Below are 18,448 nucleotides of genomic sequence, written 5' to 3'. Positions count from 1 at the left end.
TGATGTAAGGATTGATGAGAAGATGAACATGTCTGTCTGTCAGGATTTATCTTACCTTTGTATCCATGGCCAAGTAAAATTGAGAATGGAAATGGGGAATGTGTTAAAGAAACAACAACCCGACCATAGAACAGACAACAGCCGAGGGCCACCAATGGGTCTTCAATGCAGCGAGAAACTCCTGCACCCAGAGGTGTCCTACAGCTGGCCCCTAAACAAATATGTATACTAGTTCAGTGATAATGGACGTCATACTAATCTCCAAATTATACACAAGAAACAAATTCATACATGACTAACAAAGGCCAGAGGCTCCAGTCTTGGGACAGGTGCAAAAATGCAGCAGGGTTAAACAATGTTTTTGAAATCTCAACCCTCCATCTATACATCTAGCCAATGTTGAAAAGTCTATATCTCAGATACCAGAAACAATAAGTCAAATAATGTTGGTGTATGAAATGATTGTAATGGTTCATTGTTTTAATTTTGCTGTTTGGCCTATTTCTCACATACCATAAGTTATGGCCACTATATATATGGTGTATGGTATGATTTGCATGGTTTATTAGTCTATGCTAAGTTTCCATGGTTTTGTCCAATAACTGGATACTTACAGCTATGAGTTATATGATTATAATATTCACATGTCTGTCTGCTTCATAGTTCACTAATCTATGTTAAGTGTATGATTTTTAGGTGTACATGTTTGTCTGGCAGGTTTAGTCTAGTTTCAATTACTACATAACAATATCAACAACAAAATTCCGATAATGGATGTATAACATTTATTCTTAATAAAATAATATAATAAATTCAATGATAAATTTACAAAGTATACTTGAGATGCCTAAGGAGAACAACAAATTGTTATCACATTTCTTTGTAAAGAGCACGCTTGGTCCATTTCACATATAATTTTTTTGTCATTTTCACCAAAATGAGTAATAATGTCAATATTAAAATGAATACTATAGGATAGATTTAGATCAATCTTCATCGGCTTGTTCCTGAGTTGTTTCTTCTGTTTTTTCTTCCTCTTGTGTTTGTTCAGGTTCTGCTTCCTTCTCTTCATTTTGTGCTTCCTGTTGTTCTTCTGCAGGCTTTTCTTCTTTACTTTCTGTTGTTGGTTCTTGTTGTTGTTCTGATGGTTGTTCACTTTGTTGTTCACCTTGTTGTTCTCCCTGTTGTTCTTCAGATTGTTGTTCTCCTACAAAAAAAAACAAATAACAACTAAGTTAACATTGGCTTTTAAAAAATTTGAATATGTAATACTTTGAATTATATATAAATATTCAATAAATATAAAAATAAGAAGGTTAGCTAACATTTATATGTAAAAATCATTGATGTATAAACAAGACATGTCCATTTCGGCATTTGGTAGACATTTTGATTTTTATTTTTCAATGACTGAAATAAAGACGAAATGTAAAGTTCTCTTTTATCTTTTAAGTCTTAAAAATACTTTCATAAGTTTTTTACACTTTGAATAAAATACATTAATTTAACTATTAAGGTACAAAATGAAGGTACATTTGGGATGGAGAATGGAAAATTTAAATTGGGTTTCATACAAATAACATGAAAACTGTGATCTGCATCAACACTTGATAAGCATGCAATTGAAAGAAAACAGTTGACAAAACTTGTGGTATGACTGATATCTACCAGGTTAACCCTGTAAATTGGAACTACCAAACAAATCCCAACTGATTTAAATTACAGCAAAAATAGGTTATAGGGCAGGATATAGTAGAGTAAATAAAGGAATTAACTGGAACATAAGGAAAAATAATGGTAACGAACAACAAACAACTATAAGAAACTAATTTCTGAGGACATAAACTTTTTTTACCCAATATAAATGTTCCAAATTCATACAGGATTTAAAAACTTTTTAAAATAATTGATTATTAAAAATGTCGATTTGACAAGTAATTTTCAGAATAAACCATCTCAAACTGAACAAATTCAAATTCATCATTAAACAATATCAGTTAAAAGCTGGCATCTGACCAAAGTAAAATGTCATGAATGTGCAAAAAGGGTGCATAATTCTAATGGTTTGATCATTCTCTGCCATTACCATGCTCATAGTGAATTTTTTTGTACATTTTTTCCCAGGTAAACCGTAATCATGAAATTTAAACTTGAAAAAAGAAAAGATAATAAACTGATTTCACTTATTGGCAATTAACCAAAACTGCTGCTTTAAATGAACACTCTGAAACATAACAACAAAATAAACAGGAACAACTTCAACAAGCCATGCAGACATCAACCATGCTTTTATCTGTTCTTTTTTTTCATCTTAAAGAATGAAAATGTTACCTTAAGATCTAAGTTTGTTATGATGCTGTGAACAAAAAGGTGCAATATATATACAGACAATTAAGTGAGTGATATTATTATTATTATAAGTGTTAATGTTATTTCACAATACAAGTGATTATCTCCCTTTCAATAATGTGAATATTATAAATTGCTTGCCATTATAGGTTGACAACAACAAAAAACATGCTGTAGATTTCTTAATATTTTTTAATGTTGCCATTGGGTAGATTTTCTCATTAATTTATGTAATTTACAAACAATGTACATCGTATGCAATCATTTCATAAAGTTTTCAATAAAGATTATTGAAAAGAAAATATTTTTCAATTTTAGTAAGGATAGAGATTAAATTATATAAATATGTACATGTGCAAAAATATTTTTATGGCTACATGTATTATCTTGTATTTTGTTAAGATATCAATATCATCAAAGACAGTGTTTTTATCAATAATTTTCACAAAGATGTCTTCTCATGAATCTTGCATGCATTATCGAGAAAGCTATTGATCAATCTCTTTCATTAGTTTGAATTTTGAATATTGAAAGTTTCATAATCACTAAAATTAATAGGTAATTTTTATCTAGTACTATTTGTTATTAAATCTAGTAAAAAAACAAAAATTAAATAATAAGCTTCTCAAGACTTAGCACATCTAATGATAACCTGTCTAATAAATCTTTCATATAAAACTCAAAATAAAAAATGGTTTATTGAGAACTAGGTCAACTTTTTTTTACTCAATTGTGTAAGAAAATAAAACAAGAATGTGTCCTCAGTACACGAATGCCCCACTCGCACTATCATTTTCTATGTTCAGTGGACCGTGAAATTGGGGTAAAATCTCTAATTTGGCATTAAAATGAGAAAGATCATATCATAGGGAACATGTGTACCAAGTTTGAAGTCGATTGAACTTCAACTTTATCAAAAACTACCTTGACCAAAAACTTTAACCTGAAGCGGGACAGACGGACGAACAAACGAATGGACGAACGGACGCACAGACCAGAAAACATAATGCCCCTCTACTATCGTAGGTGGGGCATAAAAACACAATTCTATCCAATTCAATATCAATATTTTGTTAAAGTTGGTCCGAGAAGCTTAAGATTTATTTTGTTTGACTTTAGTATACACTTAATAACCAAGTCTGGTTTACTAAGTTATTACCTTGTGATTCTTCCTCAGCTCTCTCTTCCTCCTCTGTCTGTAGATGGATAGCTGTCACCTGACCAGCATTCCATTTAGGTGTAACATTAGGTGATGCCTCCTCGTCATCAGCTGCCTTGTCTTCTTTCTCCTGGAAAAAAGAAAAAAACATTGTAAATTGATTTTTAAGTTATTTACTGAAACTCTTAGATGAAATATACACATGTACAGTATACAATTTTTCAAAATAGTCCAACAGTTAAATTAATCATGTGTAAACCATAGCAACACCTAGTTTAAATTGATTGATTTTTATAACCTGAAAATATGAAGTACTTTTATCTGCAGTTCAATATCTTTTTTTATTTCTAGGTATTAAATTAAAGGACTCATTCATTTATATTTTTTACAGGACTTCTCTCAGTGGAGATATTATTTTTTTCCATTTTTTATGGATGACAATTGTAGGTTAAATGGGAGATAACTCAGTAACAATTACCTGTTCAATGTGTATGTATTCTCCATGTTGTTCACAACCAATATCAAAAACATATTTTCCTTTTCCTAGTGGCTAAAATTCAAAATAAAAGATTATTAATTAAATATAATTTACTTTTAAAATATTTTCTTTGTGAAATTGCTATAGCAGAAAGACATTAAAATTTCAATAATGATTATTAATTATGCTGTTTTCTGAACGAAGAATCAAGTAGTAAAAATTATAATTTTCATATTCATTGAAAAATGATGTATGTTCTACACAAACACATTTTGTAGCAACTGAAAATATTCACAAAACCTTAAATAGGGACATTTATTTCACCCAATAAGTGCATAAAAAAGTCATTGTCTGATTTAACTGAATAAAAGTCAGATGATAAAATATAATATAGTTTTATATGTTTCACACATAATTTAAAAACATTTATTGAATCTAATCATTTATCCAAGCTCCAAAACAGGTAAACAAAATGTATGTTTACCTTGTCTTCTTTAAACACTCCAACATATTTATGATTTGCATGAATAAGCTCTCCATGTCCTTCCCGCTTTCCTCTCACCCATCGACCAACATATTTTGTTCCTGTTTGAGCATATGTGTAAGTTCCTTGACCATGTCGTAAATGATCTTGCCATTCTCCTTCGTATGTATCAGCATTTACGTATGTGTATTTACCAAAACCACACCTTTGATCCTTGACCCAGTTTCCTGCATGACAATTATAAATGATATGATGAAATATATATCACAAATTACAACACAAAATAAAAATTTCTTCAAATGAAATTTTAAAAAAGTTTAATCTTCTGGTAAACTTAAAAGGTTTTGTATGTAAGCTTTCTAAATTTCTGGTCTTTGAGCACTAACTTTAACATCAACAATAAAAAAATGTTTCATATCCCTCATGGATGTGTAATTTATAAATGCTAATAAAACTGCCCACCAAATAGTATTGAGTTACCATTATTGGTTCAATTTTAACTGACCTTATTAAAACTAATAGTGTGTTGATGTTATTTGAAAAATCTAAGTCTCCCATTTTACTAGTTCTTAAGTTAAGCAAAGACTTAAAGAAATTAAAATGCTGACTTACCTTCATATTTTGAACCATCTGGATAAATAAATGTTCCCTGGCCATGTTTTTGATTCTGTGCATATTCACCAATATATCTTGCACCATTTCTAAATCTGGAAAACAATGAAGTAGATTTTTTTTTCAACTAGCTTTATAAAAAAAAACAAATTATGAAAGAAATCAATACACCTTATCGCTATCTGTCCGCCATTACTGGTCATCACACAGGGTTCTGTAAAATTTTGATGTCATTATACAAAATATCTGACGCCACAATGGAAAAGTGATTGTTGTATGACATCATTCAATAGTTCAAGCAGGACAGATTCTCTTGTCAGCTGGGTATAGCAATAAGACGTATTACAAAGTATATGAAAAAATGTATTATTAAAAAAATTTATTTAAAATTAGTAAAATTGCTATTATATTAAATCTTACATGTATGTATAAAAGATAGCAACATTAAAGAAAAAAAAAAACCCAAGGGTTTAACATTTAATCATTAAAAAAAATAGACAAATGACTTAAAAATATGTAAACCTTCTGCAGTGTCTACATCTCAGAAAAGTTCGAAGAAAATGTACCAATTCCTAACCTGGAAAAACTTCCAAAGAAATTATATAACTGTTACCTGTATGTTCCCTGTCCATTTCGTTTTCCTTTTTCATACATTCCTTCATATGTGTCTTGATTTGCCAGAGTGGCTTTACCAAATCCATGACGTTCATCATTTTCATTTCGTCCTCCCTCGTACTCCTGAAAGAAAAGTTAAATAGTCTTATAAATATCGTCAAGGTGGTTCCACTCACTCACTGTTTTTACAAAAAAATAAGATTCACTGTTCGTGTTATTAACAAAATGTTTAGATTCGTAAACACGTATTTTATTCCTCTTTTCTAATTGTAGGTTAAGTTATGTAAACCACATAAACAAACTTTACATGGTACTAGGTTGTTTTTTTCATTTACAGTATTGGGTCAGAAATTTGGTGTACAATACTTGAATAAAATTTTCAGCAAGTACAGGAGATCCGTACAAACTACTATTTCGATTAATTTAATGGACAAGTGGTAGTTTTGCATAATTCGAAATGTACAAACCCCAATATATGGGTGCTGCTCATCTTCCATTTCATCTGATCCTAAGTCTGACATCTTGGTGGTTTCTGTAAGAAGGTGTAAGAGTAAAATAAATGCAAACAAATGTGTTGTTCTCCAAACGCAGCAAAAGCGGAAGTAAACAGTTGTTGCCAAGGAACTGCCATCTAGCGGAAATTATCTCCCCATTTTCACGCACTGACTTGCTAGATTCGCTCAACCGTGAAGTGCATTGATTAGTAGTCTTTTTTGTGTGTGTGCAAATATCACAATGCATTTGTTTTTATTTAACTGAGATAACACATCGTTTTGCAGCTTGAAGAGTCACTTGTTTCATTCGTTTTTATGTATCAATGATGCTTTTCCTTTTTCTTCTTTCTTTTTATTGTACTAGAGTTACTCCCCTTGGGACATACATTATTTTGATACTAATTTATTATTAATTCAAGTGAAATGTTGTTTAATATTACTTGTTGTATCTATATATTCATTATAGTAAGCTTTCTTTCAATAATATATATTTCATATGAGCTTCCTATTTTAAGAACACCAATAAGAAAATATTTACAAAAATATTTTAGGGAACACATTTTCTTAATTTTAAAAAGAATTTAAGTCATATTAAAATTTAAAAATGGAATTAAATAAGACCAAGTAAACGTCGAACTTGATCTGCACAAGTTGTGCGAAGACAACATAAAACATCTGGGAATGCTTTAATGTTCAAAGGGGCCGCAAAACGGGGTACATGCCCGGGGGGTTTACTTCCTATATTTTTAGTGGTATGAGTGTGGGGGGGGGGGGGGGGTACATGTATGAAATATAAAAATCTAAAACAATCCCATCTAACATAATCATAATATTCATTAATGTCGGACAGATGATTGGTTAAAATTAACGTGCTGTAGATCTTACCGTCTGAACATAAAGCATACAAGGATTTGTTTATTCTAACTTATATCTGTAAATAGTGTACATATTATGTTTTCTCTATTTTATTACTGTGCTATTTATTACCATGATTACATGTAACTTCTGTATACCATTGTATTGACGAAGGTTTGTCAGAATAAAGATATATATATATAAACAAAGGTACTTGGGGACAGGCGAAATTTTGTTAGCTCGTCTTATTTCCCCCCAAATCCGGGATTTTCATATTTCTTTTAATTTTAATTTTTCGAGTTTTTTTTTGGTGTTATATGAATTAAAATAATTATACTAAAATTAACGTAATTACAAATGTATCTACAAAACAATTAAATTATAAGTCTCTGATCATACTACATAATTCATAGTCTATCCTCCCCTTACTTGAAGGTGCAGGGTTAAATTTTTGACGTTACTGGTGTATTATTATTTTTTTTAAACTGGATAGAGAATGAACATGATGAAGTAAGTATATATCTTCTTTTTTTTTTCTTTTTTTAAGATATTCGTTTTTTTAAACTCCAATTTAAATTTTAAAAATAGGTTCCACAGACGAGATGCCTTGCATTGACATGTCAAATTAAAAACTCTCTGTATGTATCTCGCCATGCATTTAAAAATTATGGGGAGAAGTCACATATTGCTTTAAACTGAAAGAAAAGAGCTTTGCTGCTATATAAAAATAAAGCGACAACGCGTACGTTTGAACTATTTGCTGGAGTTCAAGTGCATAGCCCTTTTTTCTTTATTACCCTCTCTATATATATTATGAAACATTCATTTAAAAAAAAATTGTATCAAACTTTTAATTATTTGGTGGCACATAGTTTTAAAAATGACGATAATTGATGACTGTTAAACGTCCAGCGGCAGATTTAATGCATATTCTGGATGAGAACAATGTAATGCCAGATGATTTTCATTATGAACCCTTTTTTGTTTTAGACCGACTCGCCTAACCGTATTTAACTTGCTTGTTTACAGGAAGACATATCCTACCAATACACAGTTCCTGACTTGGAGCCTACCAGATTTTGCTCCTACTCACTAAAGAATACCACATCGGAGAAGCAACAAACACCAAGTCTTTGAGTTTGATTCAGCTGCAGAATCGAGCACAATACTAAAGGAAACATCTCAAGGTAATGGAAACTGAATGCCAAAAAAAAAATGTAATTCTTGCTCATGTGTTTTCATCTACATGTAAAAAAATTCAAACCCACATTTCTTTGGGATTCTAATTGACAATCATTCTGAGATTTTAAAGGACGCCTTATCATATTTGCATACTTATAAGTTTGACATTTTAACAACAAAATAGAAATTTACACTTTGGATGGCAAATGTCCACAATATTTATATATGAAACACACTGGTCATTAAAGCATATAATGCAGATTCACAGCTTTTCATTTGCGCTTATTCCATATTGTGGTCACATTTGAAAGAACATTTTTGATTTTGATGTTAACTCTTTGTGACAACAAAGTCACAAGTGTCTGAATTAAAAAGTCGACACGAGACCAAATTGTTAAAGTAGAATTGAAACCGAATGTCAGTTGAGAAATTCATTGACAGAATTTTTATTTATTTTATTTAAAAAGGGCAAAAAGGGTGTTCGGAATATTATGTGTTGCGTTTCTGTAGACAAAGATAGAAAAATTTATTTAAGCAAATATGAGGGCCCTCGTGGGGTTTTTGATTATGTGATTACTTGGCCATTTTTTTAATGATTATTTGATTATTAAGCCAAATATTTCATGATTATTTGATTACCTAGGACTGTATTTTTAGTTTATGATTATTTGATTACTAAAGATAAGCAAATATTTAATGATTATGTGATTATATTGGCAAAAAACTGGTGATTATGTGATTACTAGGACCCCCCCCCCATGAGGGGCCTCAAATATCAACATTATAATGTCATACATCTTAAAATTCAAAACAAAATGCTGATACTTAAAGGCTGGCCATGACTGCCCATACAAGTCTATATAAGCCTTCCATTTTCTTTTCTACAATGGGGTCTATATATGTTGCATTATTGAAAATATTATATTCATAAAGTAAATGGCAATAATATTGTCTAAAACATTTAACTATTAAAAAAAATGTTCGTTGCTTTCCTTTTCGAACAGAAAATCTTTGACATCAGATTTAAAAGTTTATTTTTTTGTTGTTGCAATTTGAATTATTTGGCATCAATTTCCAATCATTAATAGCATTGTGATGTAATGTAAAAAGTCCGTTGTCCTTTTAATAGTGGTATAAAAAAGTGCATTCATTAGATCTGGTTGTTAATTAACTTCGGTATCAATAGGAAATCGGTATACATCACCACAGGGGCAGATCCAGACATTTTTTAAAAGGGGGGGGGGGGGGGTCCCAACACAGGATAAAGGGGCGGTTCAAACTACATGTCCCCATTCAAATGCACTGATCGTAAAACAAAAGGTGGGGTCCAACCCCCGGAACCCCCCCCCCCCCCCCCCCCTTCTGGATCTGCCACTGCAACAAAACTCTCCATTTTCCTGCCGAGGTACTCGTTTAGGAAAAGCCGTGAAGATTATCTAGATGAATTCTATATATATATGCTCTTTTATCACTTTCCACCAAAACTATACTATCGTACTCGAACTCGAAAGGAAGTCTTGTCTACCTGCACTTTTCAGAATTATATCTAAGTATTTTCACACTTATAAACTTTTCCAGTACGTATGTACTAAAAAAAAATCATGATTTAAACATTATGTCTCCTTTATACATAGACAATGTTGTCAAATAGTCATGACAAATAAATATAAATATAAAGTAACAATTTTTCCGATATTCCGATTACCAAGAATGACACCCAATTTGTCAACTAGCTAATTAAAATCGAGCTATAACTTCAATGAATATTGTTAATTCATTAAAGATGGTAGCATATGGTTCTCTAATCCTTATAAGACACTCAGGGGAGTTAATTAGTAAAGCACCGATGTTAAAAGGAACATCCGTGACTCGGAAGACATTTCGTTCTCTGACAACCTCTTAAAATACTACGAACGAAAATGATGCCGCAAGGTATATTTTTCATCTTTTTGGCGTTTTAATTTAAAGAAAAATAACATTAAAAAACGTTCTTAATAGTTATCAAAGGTACCAGGATTATAGTTTAGTACGCCAGACGCGCGTTTCGTCTACATAAGACTCATCAGTGACGTTCATATCTTAAAATCATTATTTTTCATGACCGCACACAACTTGTGTCTACTATCAAGACCGAAAAATGAAAATAATACGAAAATATTTCGCAATGTATAAATCTAACACGGATAGATTTCATGACTGTCCTCTATATCCATATTCTTAGAAAAGGGAAAAATATTCCTGTGTTTTTGTATACAATATTGATTCGTTACTAGAAATCTGAAAAAGACAGCCGTTCGCAGGTGTTCTGTGTATTAAAGGTATTTCTGAACATTAGCAAGTCTAGTTCAGCCACCTGAGTCTCACAACAATAAAGTATATAAATTTTCTTTTTACATTTGTTCTATATTGCAAAAACAAACATGTCTGAGACTTTTATGTTTTTGACAAATCTTTAAAAAAAAAATCCAAGACGTGATTTGTTTTTATTATTGATGGTCTGCTTCATATCTTGACGTACACCTTTGATATTTTAAACAAATATTTCCCTGAAAAAAGCGATAATTTTTGTTTTCAAACAATTTTGTTTCTTCATTTTATAAGTCTGATTAAAACTGGGTTATTATGTGTACGCGTACGGTGATACGTATACCTATTACAGCTACTACAACATTAGAGTGCTTGTGTCCATTGTAGAGCTAGAACTTGAGCATTCTTTAAAAAAAAATACAAGCATTCTTGAATACGGCTTAGTTTTGATATTATTTCTGTACAACTTTTTGATTCCATTGATGCATAGATCAACAAGGGAGGGTTGGGCTCCAAAAAACTAAAACACTCAGGACTATCTTGACATCGCCATGTGGTCATATGCCAGTCACATATCAGCAATTTATCCAAAGCTGTCTAGTTTTTTTTTCAATTTTGGTATGAGTTGTTTATCATATGTAAGATTTGTGGTTTCTTATATTTCTTTCTAGACTGAGAGCTTGATATGGTATATATTGACTTGTTTATTGTTGAATACTGTACATTAACCGATAGACGTCTCTAGTTTTTTTTTTCTATATTTATTTCTTTTTTTATAGTGAATAATTGAGTTAATTTATGTCTCATTTGCAACTACAAATTTCTTTAATCTGATGCCAGACCATTTTTGATATTTTTGATAATTATTATCATTATTTGTATTGTGTTGTCAATGTTCTAAGTTAACAACTACCTCCTTTGTAGAGTGGTAGTAGGGCGTTGATGCCACTTCCAGTCGGGTCAAACCGAAACCTTATCAATTCAGTAGCATTTGCTGATTCTCCTAGAACAAACAACTGCATGGTCGACATGGAGTCGAAATATTATATCTGGGTAATGTGACATGTGTCTTCCTGATGACTGTCACCTTATAATCGAGCTTGGTAGTAATCCAGCTTGCCGTGTCAGTCTAGTATACGTATACAAAACGGGCGCAGGACATTTGAGCAAAAAAAATAAAACTACAAGGGGACATTTGAGCGCCGACATTAGAGCCCATTTAAGCGCCAGATTAATCCGCTCACCTGTATTTAGCCCATTTTAGCGAAAATTTACCTGGTTGAATAATGCTCACCTTACTATTTATGTTCTAATTCGCCAAGCTTAACCGAACATAAATTATTTAGTCAATAAAACTCAACACATGTATACAATAGGAATGAGCTCTCCTTGTGAGTAGCACACTTAAACTTTATTTTTCTTCAAACAACAAACCATTTCATATATATTCATATTTCAATTGTCATTCAAACATCCATCTGCATCAAATTACTCCTAGTAAATCACACAATTTTCTCAATATAACAAAACACCGTATCGGGACTCCATCCCACTAAAAATCAAAATCAACAACAATCTACAAAACACAATAAATACATTATTATTACAATATATCTTGTCACATCATTACTGTCTAACTTAAATCTATCAAAATGGGTGGGGTGGGTGGGGGATGTGTATAACGAAACGGAAGGTATGCTACTCTGTAAAGGCAGAACTTCGAATAACTGGTTATAAAAATATCTTATATTTATAATGAGATTCTGCACGAGAATCACGATCCTACCCTCGTACAAACGGGTAGAATACCTGCATTGCGACATACAATAGCCAATCAAATCATACAATAACAAACCAGGTATGCAACCATGTGCTCATCAACACGTGTTGAACATAAACAAACACAAACAAGTCATGTGCTTCCGATACTATTAATAAATATATTTATGTTCTAATTCGCCAAGCTTAACCGAACATAAATTATTTAGTCAATAAAACTCAACACATGTATACAATAGGAATGAGCTCTCCTTGTGAGTAGCACACTTTCGAAATGACAAAGTAGATAAGAAAAAACTGGTATGAAAATTACAAGCCAAGATTCTTAGTAACGAGTAGTTTTTCAGAAATATTTTCACGCACATATCCGTCTTTTGCTGTATCTGAAGACCATCTACCGTGTTTCTTAAATATTCTATCTTGAATACCAGCAGCAGCCGCAGCTGTTGCTCCACCTGCTCTTAAACTATGCAAACCAAATTTTGATTTGTCTAATCCCAAAGATTCTAAAGCCTCTAACAGTACTTCTCTGGCTCTTGTATAAGACAAAGGCGCATGACCCCTTAGCACGTACGTGTTAGTCTTTTTACGATATAAAACTGATCTAAATATGAATTCTACAGAATCGTGTTTAATGTTCGCTTGGTTCAAGTATGTCTCTAACATTTGAACTGGACAGGTAACCGAATATGTTTTGGAAATAAAAACATGAGTTCCTGCTCTTTGTTGGTCCGTTTTGCTTTTTTCGATGAATAAAGACATATATAATGAATGAAATGAAACATCTGACCTTTTTAAATTAACTAATTCTGAAAATCTTAAAAATCCGGCATAGCTAACGAGACACATACATGCTATTCTTCTATGATTTAAAGTACTATTTGTATTGCCGTATTTCAAAACCAGTTGATTAAGAATATGAGGAGTTATTGGTTCCTTCTTGTTTACAATGTGATGACCGATTGACCTTTGTGTACCTTCTTTTACGGAAGTACAAAGAAAAGAATCACAAGGATTTACATATCCAGCTAATTTGTGTGTCCATTGAATGGCATAATATGCTTCATCTATCTTTGCAGAAGAATTATAATTTTTTCGTAAGTGAATCAAATATAATGAGACATTGTAATCTGATGCCGGTAAAGGCTTTATATTAAATAAATTACACCATTTACAAAAGCTATTAAATGCATACCTGTATTTCTTTCTAGTATTATCAGCTCTAGAATTTAAACAATAATCTGGAAGACATTTTGCAAGATTGCTAAGAGCTTCATTCTGTGGTATTTTATCCTTAGACCAACGACCAGTACTAAAAACATCTGCAAAACGTATAAATAAAATAAACAAATAATAATATTATAAAACTTTTTTTTTTTTTTTTTTTTATATATCTCATATACATCGTACTATTCACTAGACCTTGCTATATCAACATATATAGCCGTGTCATACATCTTACTACATGTATTCTTGCTATATCAACATACATAGCCGTGTCAGAACCAAATTTGCAATACAATGCAAATTTCACATATTGTAAACAATTAACAATATGTACAAATAAACTCGAACATCATTAAGTCGCTTTCATCTTAATTGCCAGTATATCAGACTTAAAATGCTTGTTACCAAAAATGGAGTTTTTATTCTGTCCTTGAACAAATATATTCTGACCTGATGAAAAATCAAGAACTTCTATAACGTAAGGTTGAAATTCCAATCTTCTATTAAAAATCAAAGACCAAAATGCCGATGAAGGCCATTTTGGAACGATCAATGTTCCCTCAGCTCTACAGAGAATGAGATGTTTAATACTTTTAGCCACTAAACTTATCGGAGGAACCATCCAATTATTTTCCATTGTCCAATTTTGAGCAAAAGCGTCAATAGCAGTGCTTCCTGGATTCCAAAATTTTGAGTTGAACCTTTTCAGTTTAGTATTATGAAAATTGGCAAATCTATCGATTGTGTAAGGACCCCAAATTTCATTCATGAAAGTAAAAAACTGAAACGAGGTTTGCCAGTCATCAATATCAACCATTTTAGATATGAAGTCAGCTTTGAAATTTTCACACCGAGGTATCCAAGTAGGACACAACGTGATACCCGACCTTGTACATGTTCTAAAAATATCATAAGCTAAATGTTGTAAATGCAACTTTGTACTGCCTTTATTGATTATATTTACACAATTTTGGTTGTCTGTATGCCATTTAACTATTTTACATTTCAGATCGTGTTCAAACGAATTCAACGATAACTGAATAGCCCTGAGTTCACGCCAAGTGGAACTCAATTTTTTCTCATTTTCATTCAACATACAATGAAAAATCTTTTCATTTGATTCAACAGTATATGCACCTAAAGCTACATTACTTGCATCTGAATATATCATAATTCTCGGTAAAGAATCATTCAATAAACGCTTCTCATTAAGCTCCAACAAGTTTTCCTGCCAAAATTTCAATTCAGCTAATACACATTTTTCATATACTAAATATAGTTTTGAATCCCACGTTTTTCTGTTTTCTATCGCGAAATATATATGCCTCGTCATTAAATTTGTGACATTACCCATAACTGGTGACATTGATATAATTCTTCCGGCAAATTGAGCCAGCATACGTGCGTTCAAATTTGAAAATGATTTTAGTATAATATCAAGAGAATTTTTAGTGTCTTTAATTCTGCGCTCTGGCACCTTTAAAGTAAAATCTTTAGAATCCCAAATCAATCCTAACCATTCTAAACACTGAACCGGTTCAAAAATTGATTTTTCTTCATTGACAATAAATCCAGCCAGTTTAAGTGATGACTTTACAAATTCAGAAGTATCTTTACAATTTTTATAACCTTCATCCATGCTTAATCCATCGTCCAGATAAAGAACAATATTAACACCATTTTCTCGCCAATACTTTACCATTGGTCTCAAACATTTAGTGAATATATAGGGGGCGCTACTCAAACCAAAAGCTAATACAGAAAAGCAGTAAAACTTGTTATTCCAGGAAAAACCTAAATATGTTTGTTGTTCTTTACAGATGTCCAAATGAAAATATCCAGATTTTAAATCAAATTTAATTAGAAAATGATCTTTTTGGAAGAATTCCATTGCAATTTTCCAATCTTCAAATTTTACCTTGTTTTTCAAAACATAGAAGTTCAATTCACTTAAATCTAAAATCAAACGCTTTTTACCAGTCTTTTGTGTAGCAACACTGAGAGGATTAACGACGAATGGTTGAAATGGTACTTCTAGAATACAGCCATTGCTAATTAGCTCAGTTATCGCTTCATTTACAAACAAACTATTTTTTAAAGCAGATTTATTATTCCGAAATTTCATTGGAGGGGGTTGTTTCATAAATGGAATTATATAACCCTTTTCAATGGTGTCCAACACAAATTTGTTGGCCCCAATGTGTTTCCAAAACTCTATATGTTTAAATAAGCTTGATTTTACTCCTTTGGCGATTTTTGAAAAATCTATATTATCAAAATATTTAACATGTTGAAAGAGAACATTACTATGACCAAATAGCATTAAATTGTCAACAAAAGAAATATACTCATCTTGTATCTTTTCACTTTGACAAGTTTCCAAAGGTTGGTTTGTTTGTTGCTTTTGGGCAGTTCCTCTTGAAGTGGCCAGTTTGGTGACACTCGTAACAGGTGTCGTATGGGGTCGCCTCGCGGCGACGGAACCTCGGAAAGGGCTGCTGAGTAGCGTTGTAAGGCTGATAGTAACTGTTACTAGTATCAGTAGGGTTGGCAGGTCTAGAAACGGTGGCGGACGGTTTTGAGTAAGGTTTTCCACGGGTTTTCTTTTCTTTGATTGTCTTCAGGGCCCTGCTTTCTGCTTGCCGTAAGCGTTTTTCATCTTCTGAATCTGATGCCAGGTCATCACTTTCGTATTCTCTGACTGTGGACCAGCCTGCTGGCGACTTGTCGGCAATTCGAATCAATTTATTCCTCCTGTTGATTTTAAGAATAAGGCCCGATATCAAATTGGTGCTAACGGAATCTTCCGCGGATGTACGCTTCTGAAGTTTCTGCAATTCGGAAACTATATCTGAGTTGAAGGAGTATTGAATCTGATTCCCTTCCCCCTTAAGCTTAACAGACACCTCTTTCTTGAGCTTCTTAGCTAGGGAGTCGTTCCCGGAGACTAACTCGTTCTTCAGAGAAGAAATCTTACTATCAAAATAAGATGTAAAAAGTTCAAAAGTTTGATCACTTATCTGTGGTACAGAACTAGACTTGGCACCTGAATGTACTGGTGGCTCGTGCAAAAGCAAAGTGTCCTCGTCGTCTGAGTGGTTTTCGGTCATTATGTGTATAACGAAACGGAAGGTATGCTACTCTGTAAAGGCAGAACTTCGAATAACTGGTTATAAAAATATCTTATATTTATAATGAGATTCTGCACGAGAATCACGATCCTACCCTCGTACAAACGGGTAGAATACCTGCATTGCGACATACAATAGCCAATCAAATCATACAATAACAAACCAGGTATGCAACCATGTGCTCATCAACACGTGTTGAACATAAACAAACACAAACAAGTCATGTGCTTCCGATACTATTAATAAATATATATATATTCCATGAACAGCAATTTATATGGGTTTAATGTTTTCCTAGATACTATTATGAAATTACAAACAACAACATATATAAAGATACGAAGCATAGAGAAATGTGCACCACAATCGAGACAAGATAAAGAGAAAGAACAGTTTTAATGCATTTCTATGAACAGTATTGTACAAGGGGTTTATTTAGACTCCATTACATATATACGTTCTCTAGGTTATAAATTCCAGGCTAGAACAGACTTTTAACATTTGATTTAATCTTTTAGACTTTTAGTGCTGTATTTTAATTGAAAAGTTTTATATTGTTTTATGTTGTGCTGTCTTGAGTCTATTAGTGCTGTATTTTAATGGACATGTTTTATATTGTTTTATATTGTGCTGTCTTGAGTCTATTAAACATTTTTTTAAATTTATTATATATTATTTATTTACTAAAACTTAGTAAAAAGTAAAAAGGGTTAAAAAATATTTCGCTTAAATGGGCTTTGACAATTTTAATTTTCGCTAAAATGGGTTAAAAATCTGGCGCTCAAATGGGTTCTACTTTGGCGCTCAAACGTCATATTTTTTTCGATCGCTAAAATGTCCTATCAAATGTCCTCCGCCGTACAAAACATGGTTTATATTCATTTTGAATAAAGCATGTTATATAATATATAATTGTCCTGAAAAAAAAAATTTAATTTGCTACTGAAAGTTTAACAGCCATTAGTCTGCGTCAATTTTTCAAAACTATACTAGCCAGACAACTAAAAACAATGACCACAATGCTTAACAGAACATGTCTTACAGTTTCATCATATTTTAATTTCAAATCCATTGTTGTTTCAAAATTGTAAAGTGTTTACATCGTTATCGAATCTTTTAGTTTTGGTACAGTGTCTGTAATAGTCTCTCCCGATTCTCGACATAATGGCACTGGTATATATGTTTTAGTAATTAAGCTACTGGTATTTTATTGTAAGTTTTATATAAGTATTAGAATGTTTTCGGCCGAGTGGTGAGACTTAAATAAAATATTCAATCTGAATCTGAATTGAGTGACAGATACATTTGCATGACATAATCATGAGAGTAGAACGGTTTATGAAAAATATAGACAGATACAATGGAGTGTTGTATTTTTGTTCTATTCTAAGGGAGCTACCATTTGATTTTTATGGGGGGGGGGGGGTGGGGGGGGGGGGGGCTAGGAGGAAAAATTTTGTCCTGCATTTTTTTTAGCTGTAATCTCTGTCCTGCCTTTTTTATTTTTCACTCTGTTCGGTCCTGCCTTTTTTTACCTAAATTGTCGTCCTGACTTTTTTTTTGCAAGTGTCTCATCCTGCCTGTTTTTTTACTCAAAACTCCTGTCCTGCCTATTTTTTTCAAATTTCATCCTAGCCCCCCCCCCCCCATAAAAATTGAATGGTAGCTCCCTAACACTCTTAAAATTCTAATAAACATTCAAAATAAAATATATTTTTGCACGATCATGACGTATCAGAAACTCGAGGATTTGAGTCCAAAGTAATGTCCACCAAT

The 18,448-nt window shown here is 32.1% G+C and overlaps 3 protein-coding genes across 3 annotated transcripts; all 3 read right to left on the bottom strand.

Annotated features, from left to right (window-relative positions):
* Nucleotides 1-768: 768 nt before the first annotated feature.
* On the bottom strand, nucleotides 769-6,325 carry LOC139524053 (radial spoke head 1 homolog). Its single transcript, XM_071318604.1, has 7 exons — nucleotides 6,165-6,325; nucleotides 5,696-5,820; nucleotides 5,083-5,177; nucleotides 4,471-4,697; nucleotides 3,987-4,058; nucleotides 3,509-3,638; nucleotides 769-1,207 (listed from the first exon to the last, which is right to left on the bottom strand). The coding sequence occupies exons 1-7, from the start codon at nucleotides 6,216-6,218 to the stop codon at nucleotides 987-989; spliced, it is 924 nt and encodes a 307-aa protein (XP_071174705.1). The 5' UTR covers nucleotides 6,219-6,325; the 3' UTR covers nucleotides 769-986.
* A 5,578-nt stretch (nucleotides 6,326-11,903) lies between these two features.
* On the bottom strand, nucleotides 11,904-16,934 carry LOC139524051 (uncharacterized). The gene is made up of 3 exons (XM_071318601.1): nucleotides 15,894-16,934; nucleotides 13,510-13,645; nucleotides 11,904-12,111 (listed from the first exon to the last, which is right to left on the bottom strand). Exon 1 carries the CDS (start codon nucleotides 16,649-16,651, stop codon nucleotides 15,905-15,907), a length of 747 nt encoding a protein of 248 aa, XP_071174702.1. The 5' UTR covers nucleotides 16,652-16,934; the 3' UTR covers nucleotides 11,904-12,111; nucleotides 13,510-13,645; nucleotides 15,894-15,904.
* On the bottom strand, nucleotides 12,156-13,502 carry LOC139524052 (uncharacterized). The gene has a single exon (XM_071318603.1). It carries the CDS (start codon nucleotides 13,161-13,163, stop codon nucleotides 12,624-12,626), a length of 540 nt encoding a protein of 179 aa, XP_071174704.1. The 5' UTR covers nucleotides 13,164-13,502; the 3' UTR covers nucleotides 12,156-12,623.
* Nucleotides 16,935-18,448: the final 1,514 nt, after the last annotated feature.

Source organism: Mytilus edulis, chromosome 5, assembly GCF_963676685.1.
Source record: "Mytilus edulis chromosome 5, xbMytEdul2.2, whole genome shotgun sequence".
Lineage (NCBI taxonomy): Eukaryota > Metazoa > Mollusca > Bivalvia > Mytilida > Mytilidae > Mytilus > Mytilus edulis.
Note: the sequence above shows the minus strand (reverse complement) of the source record. Positions and strands in the feature narration are given on the sequence as shown.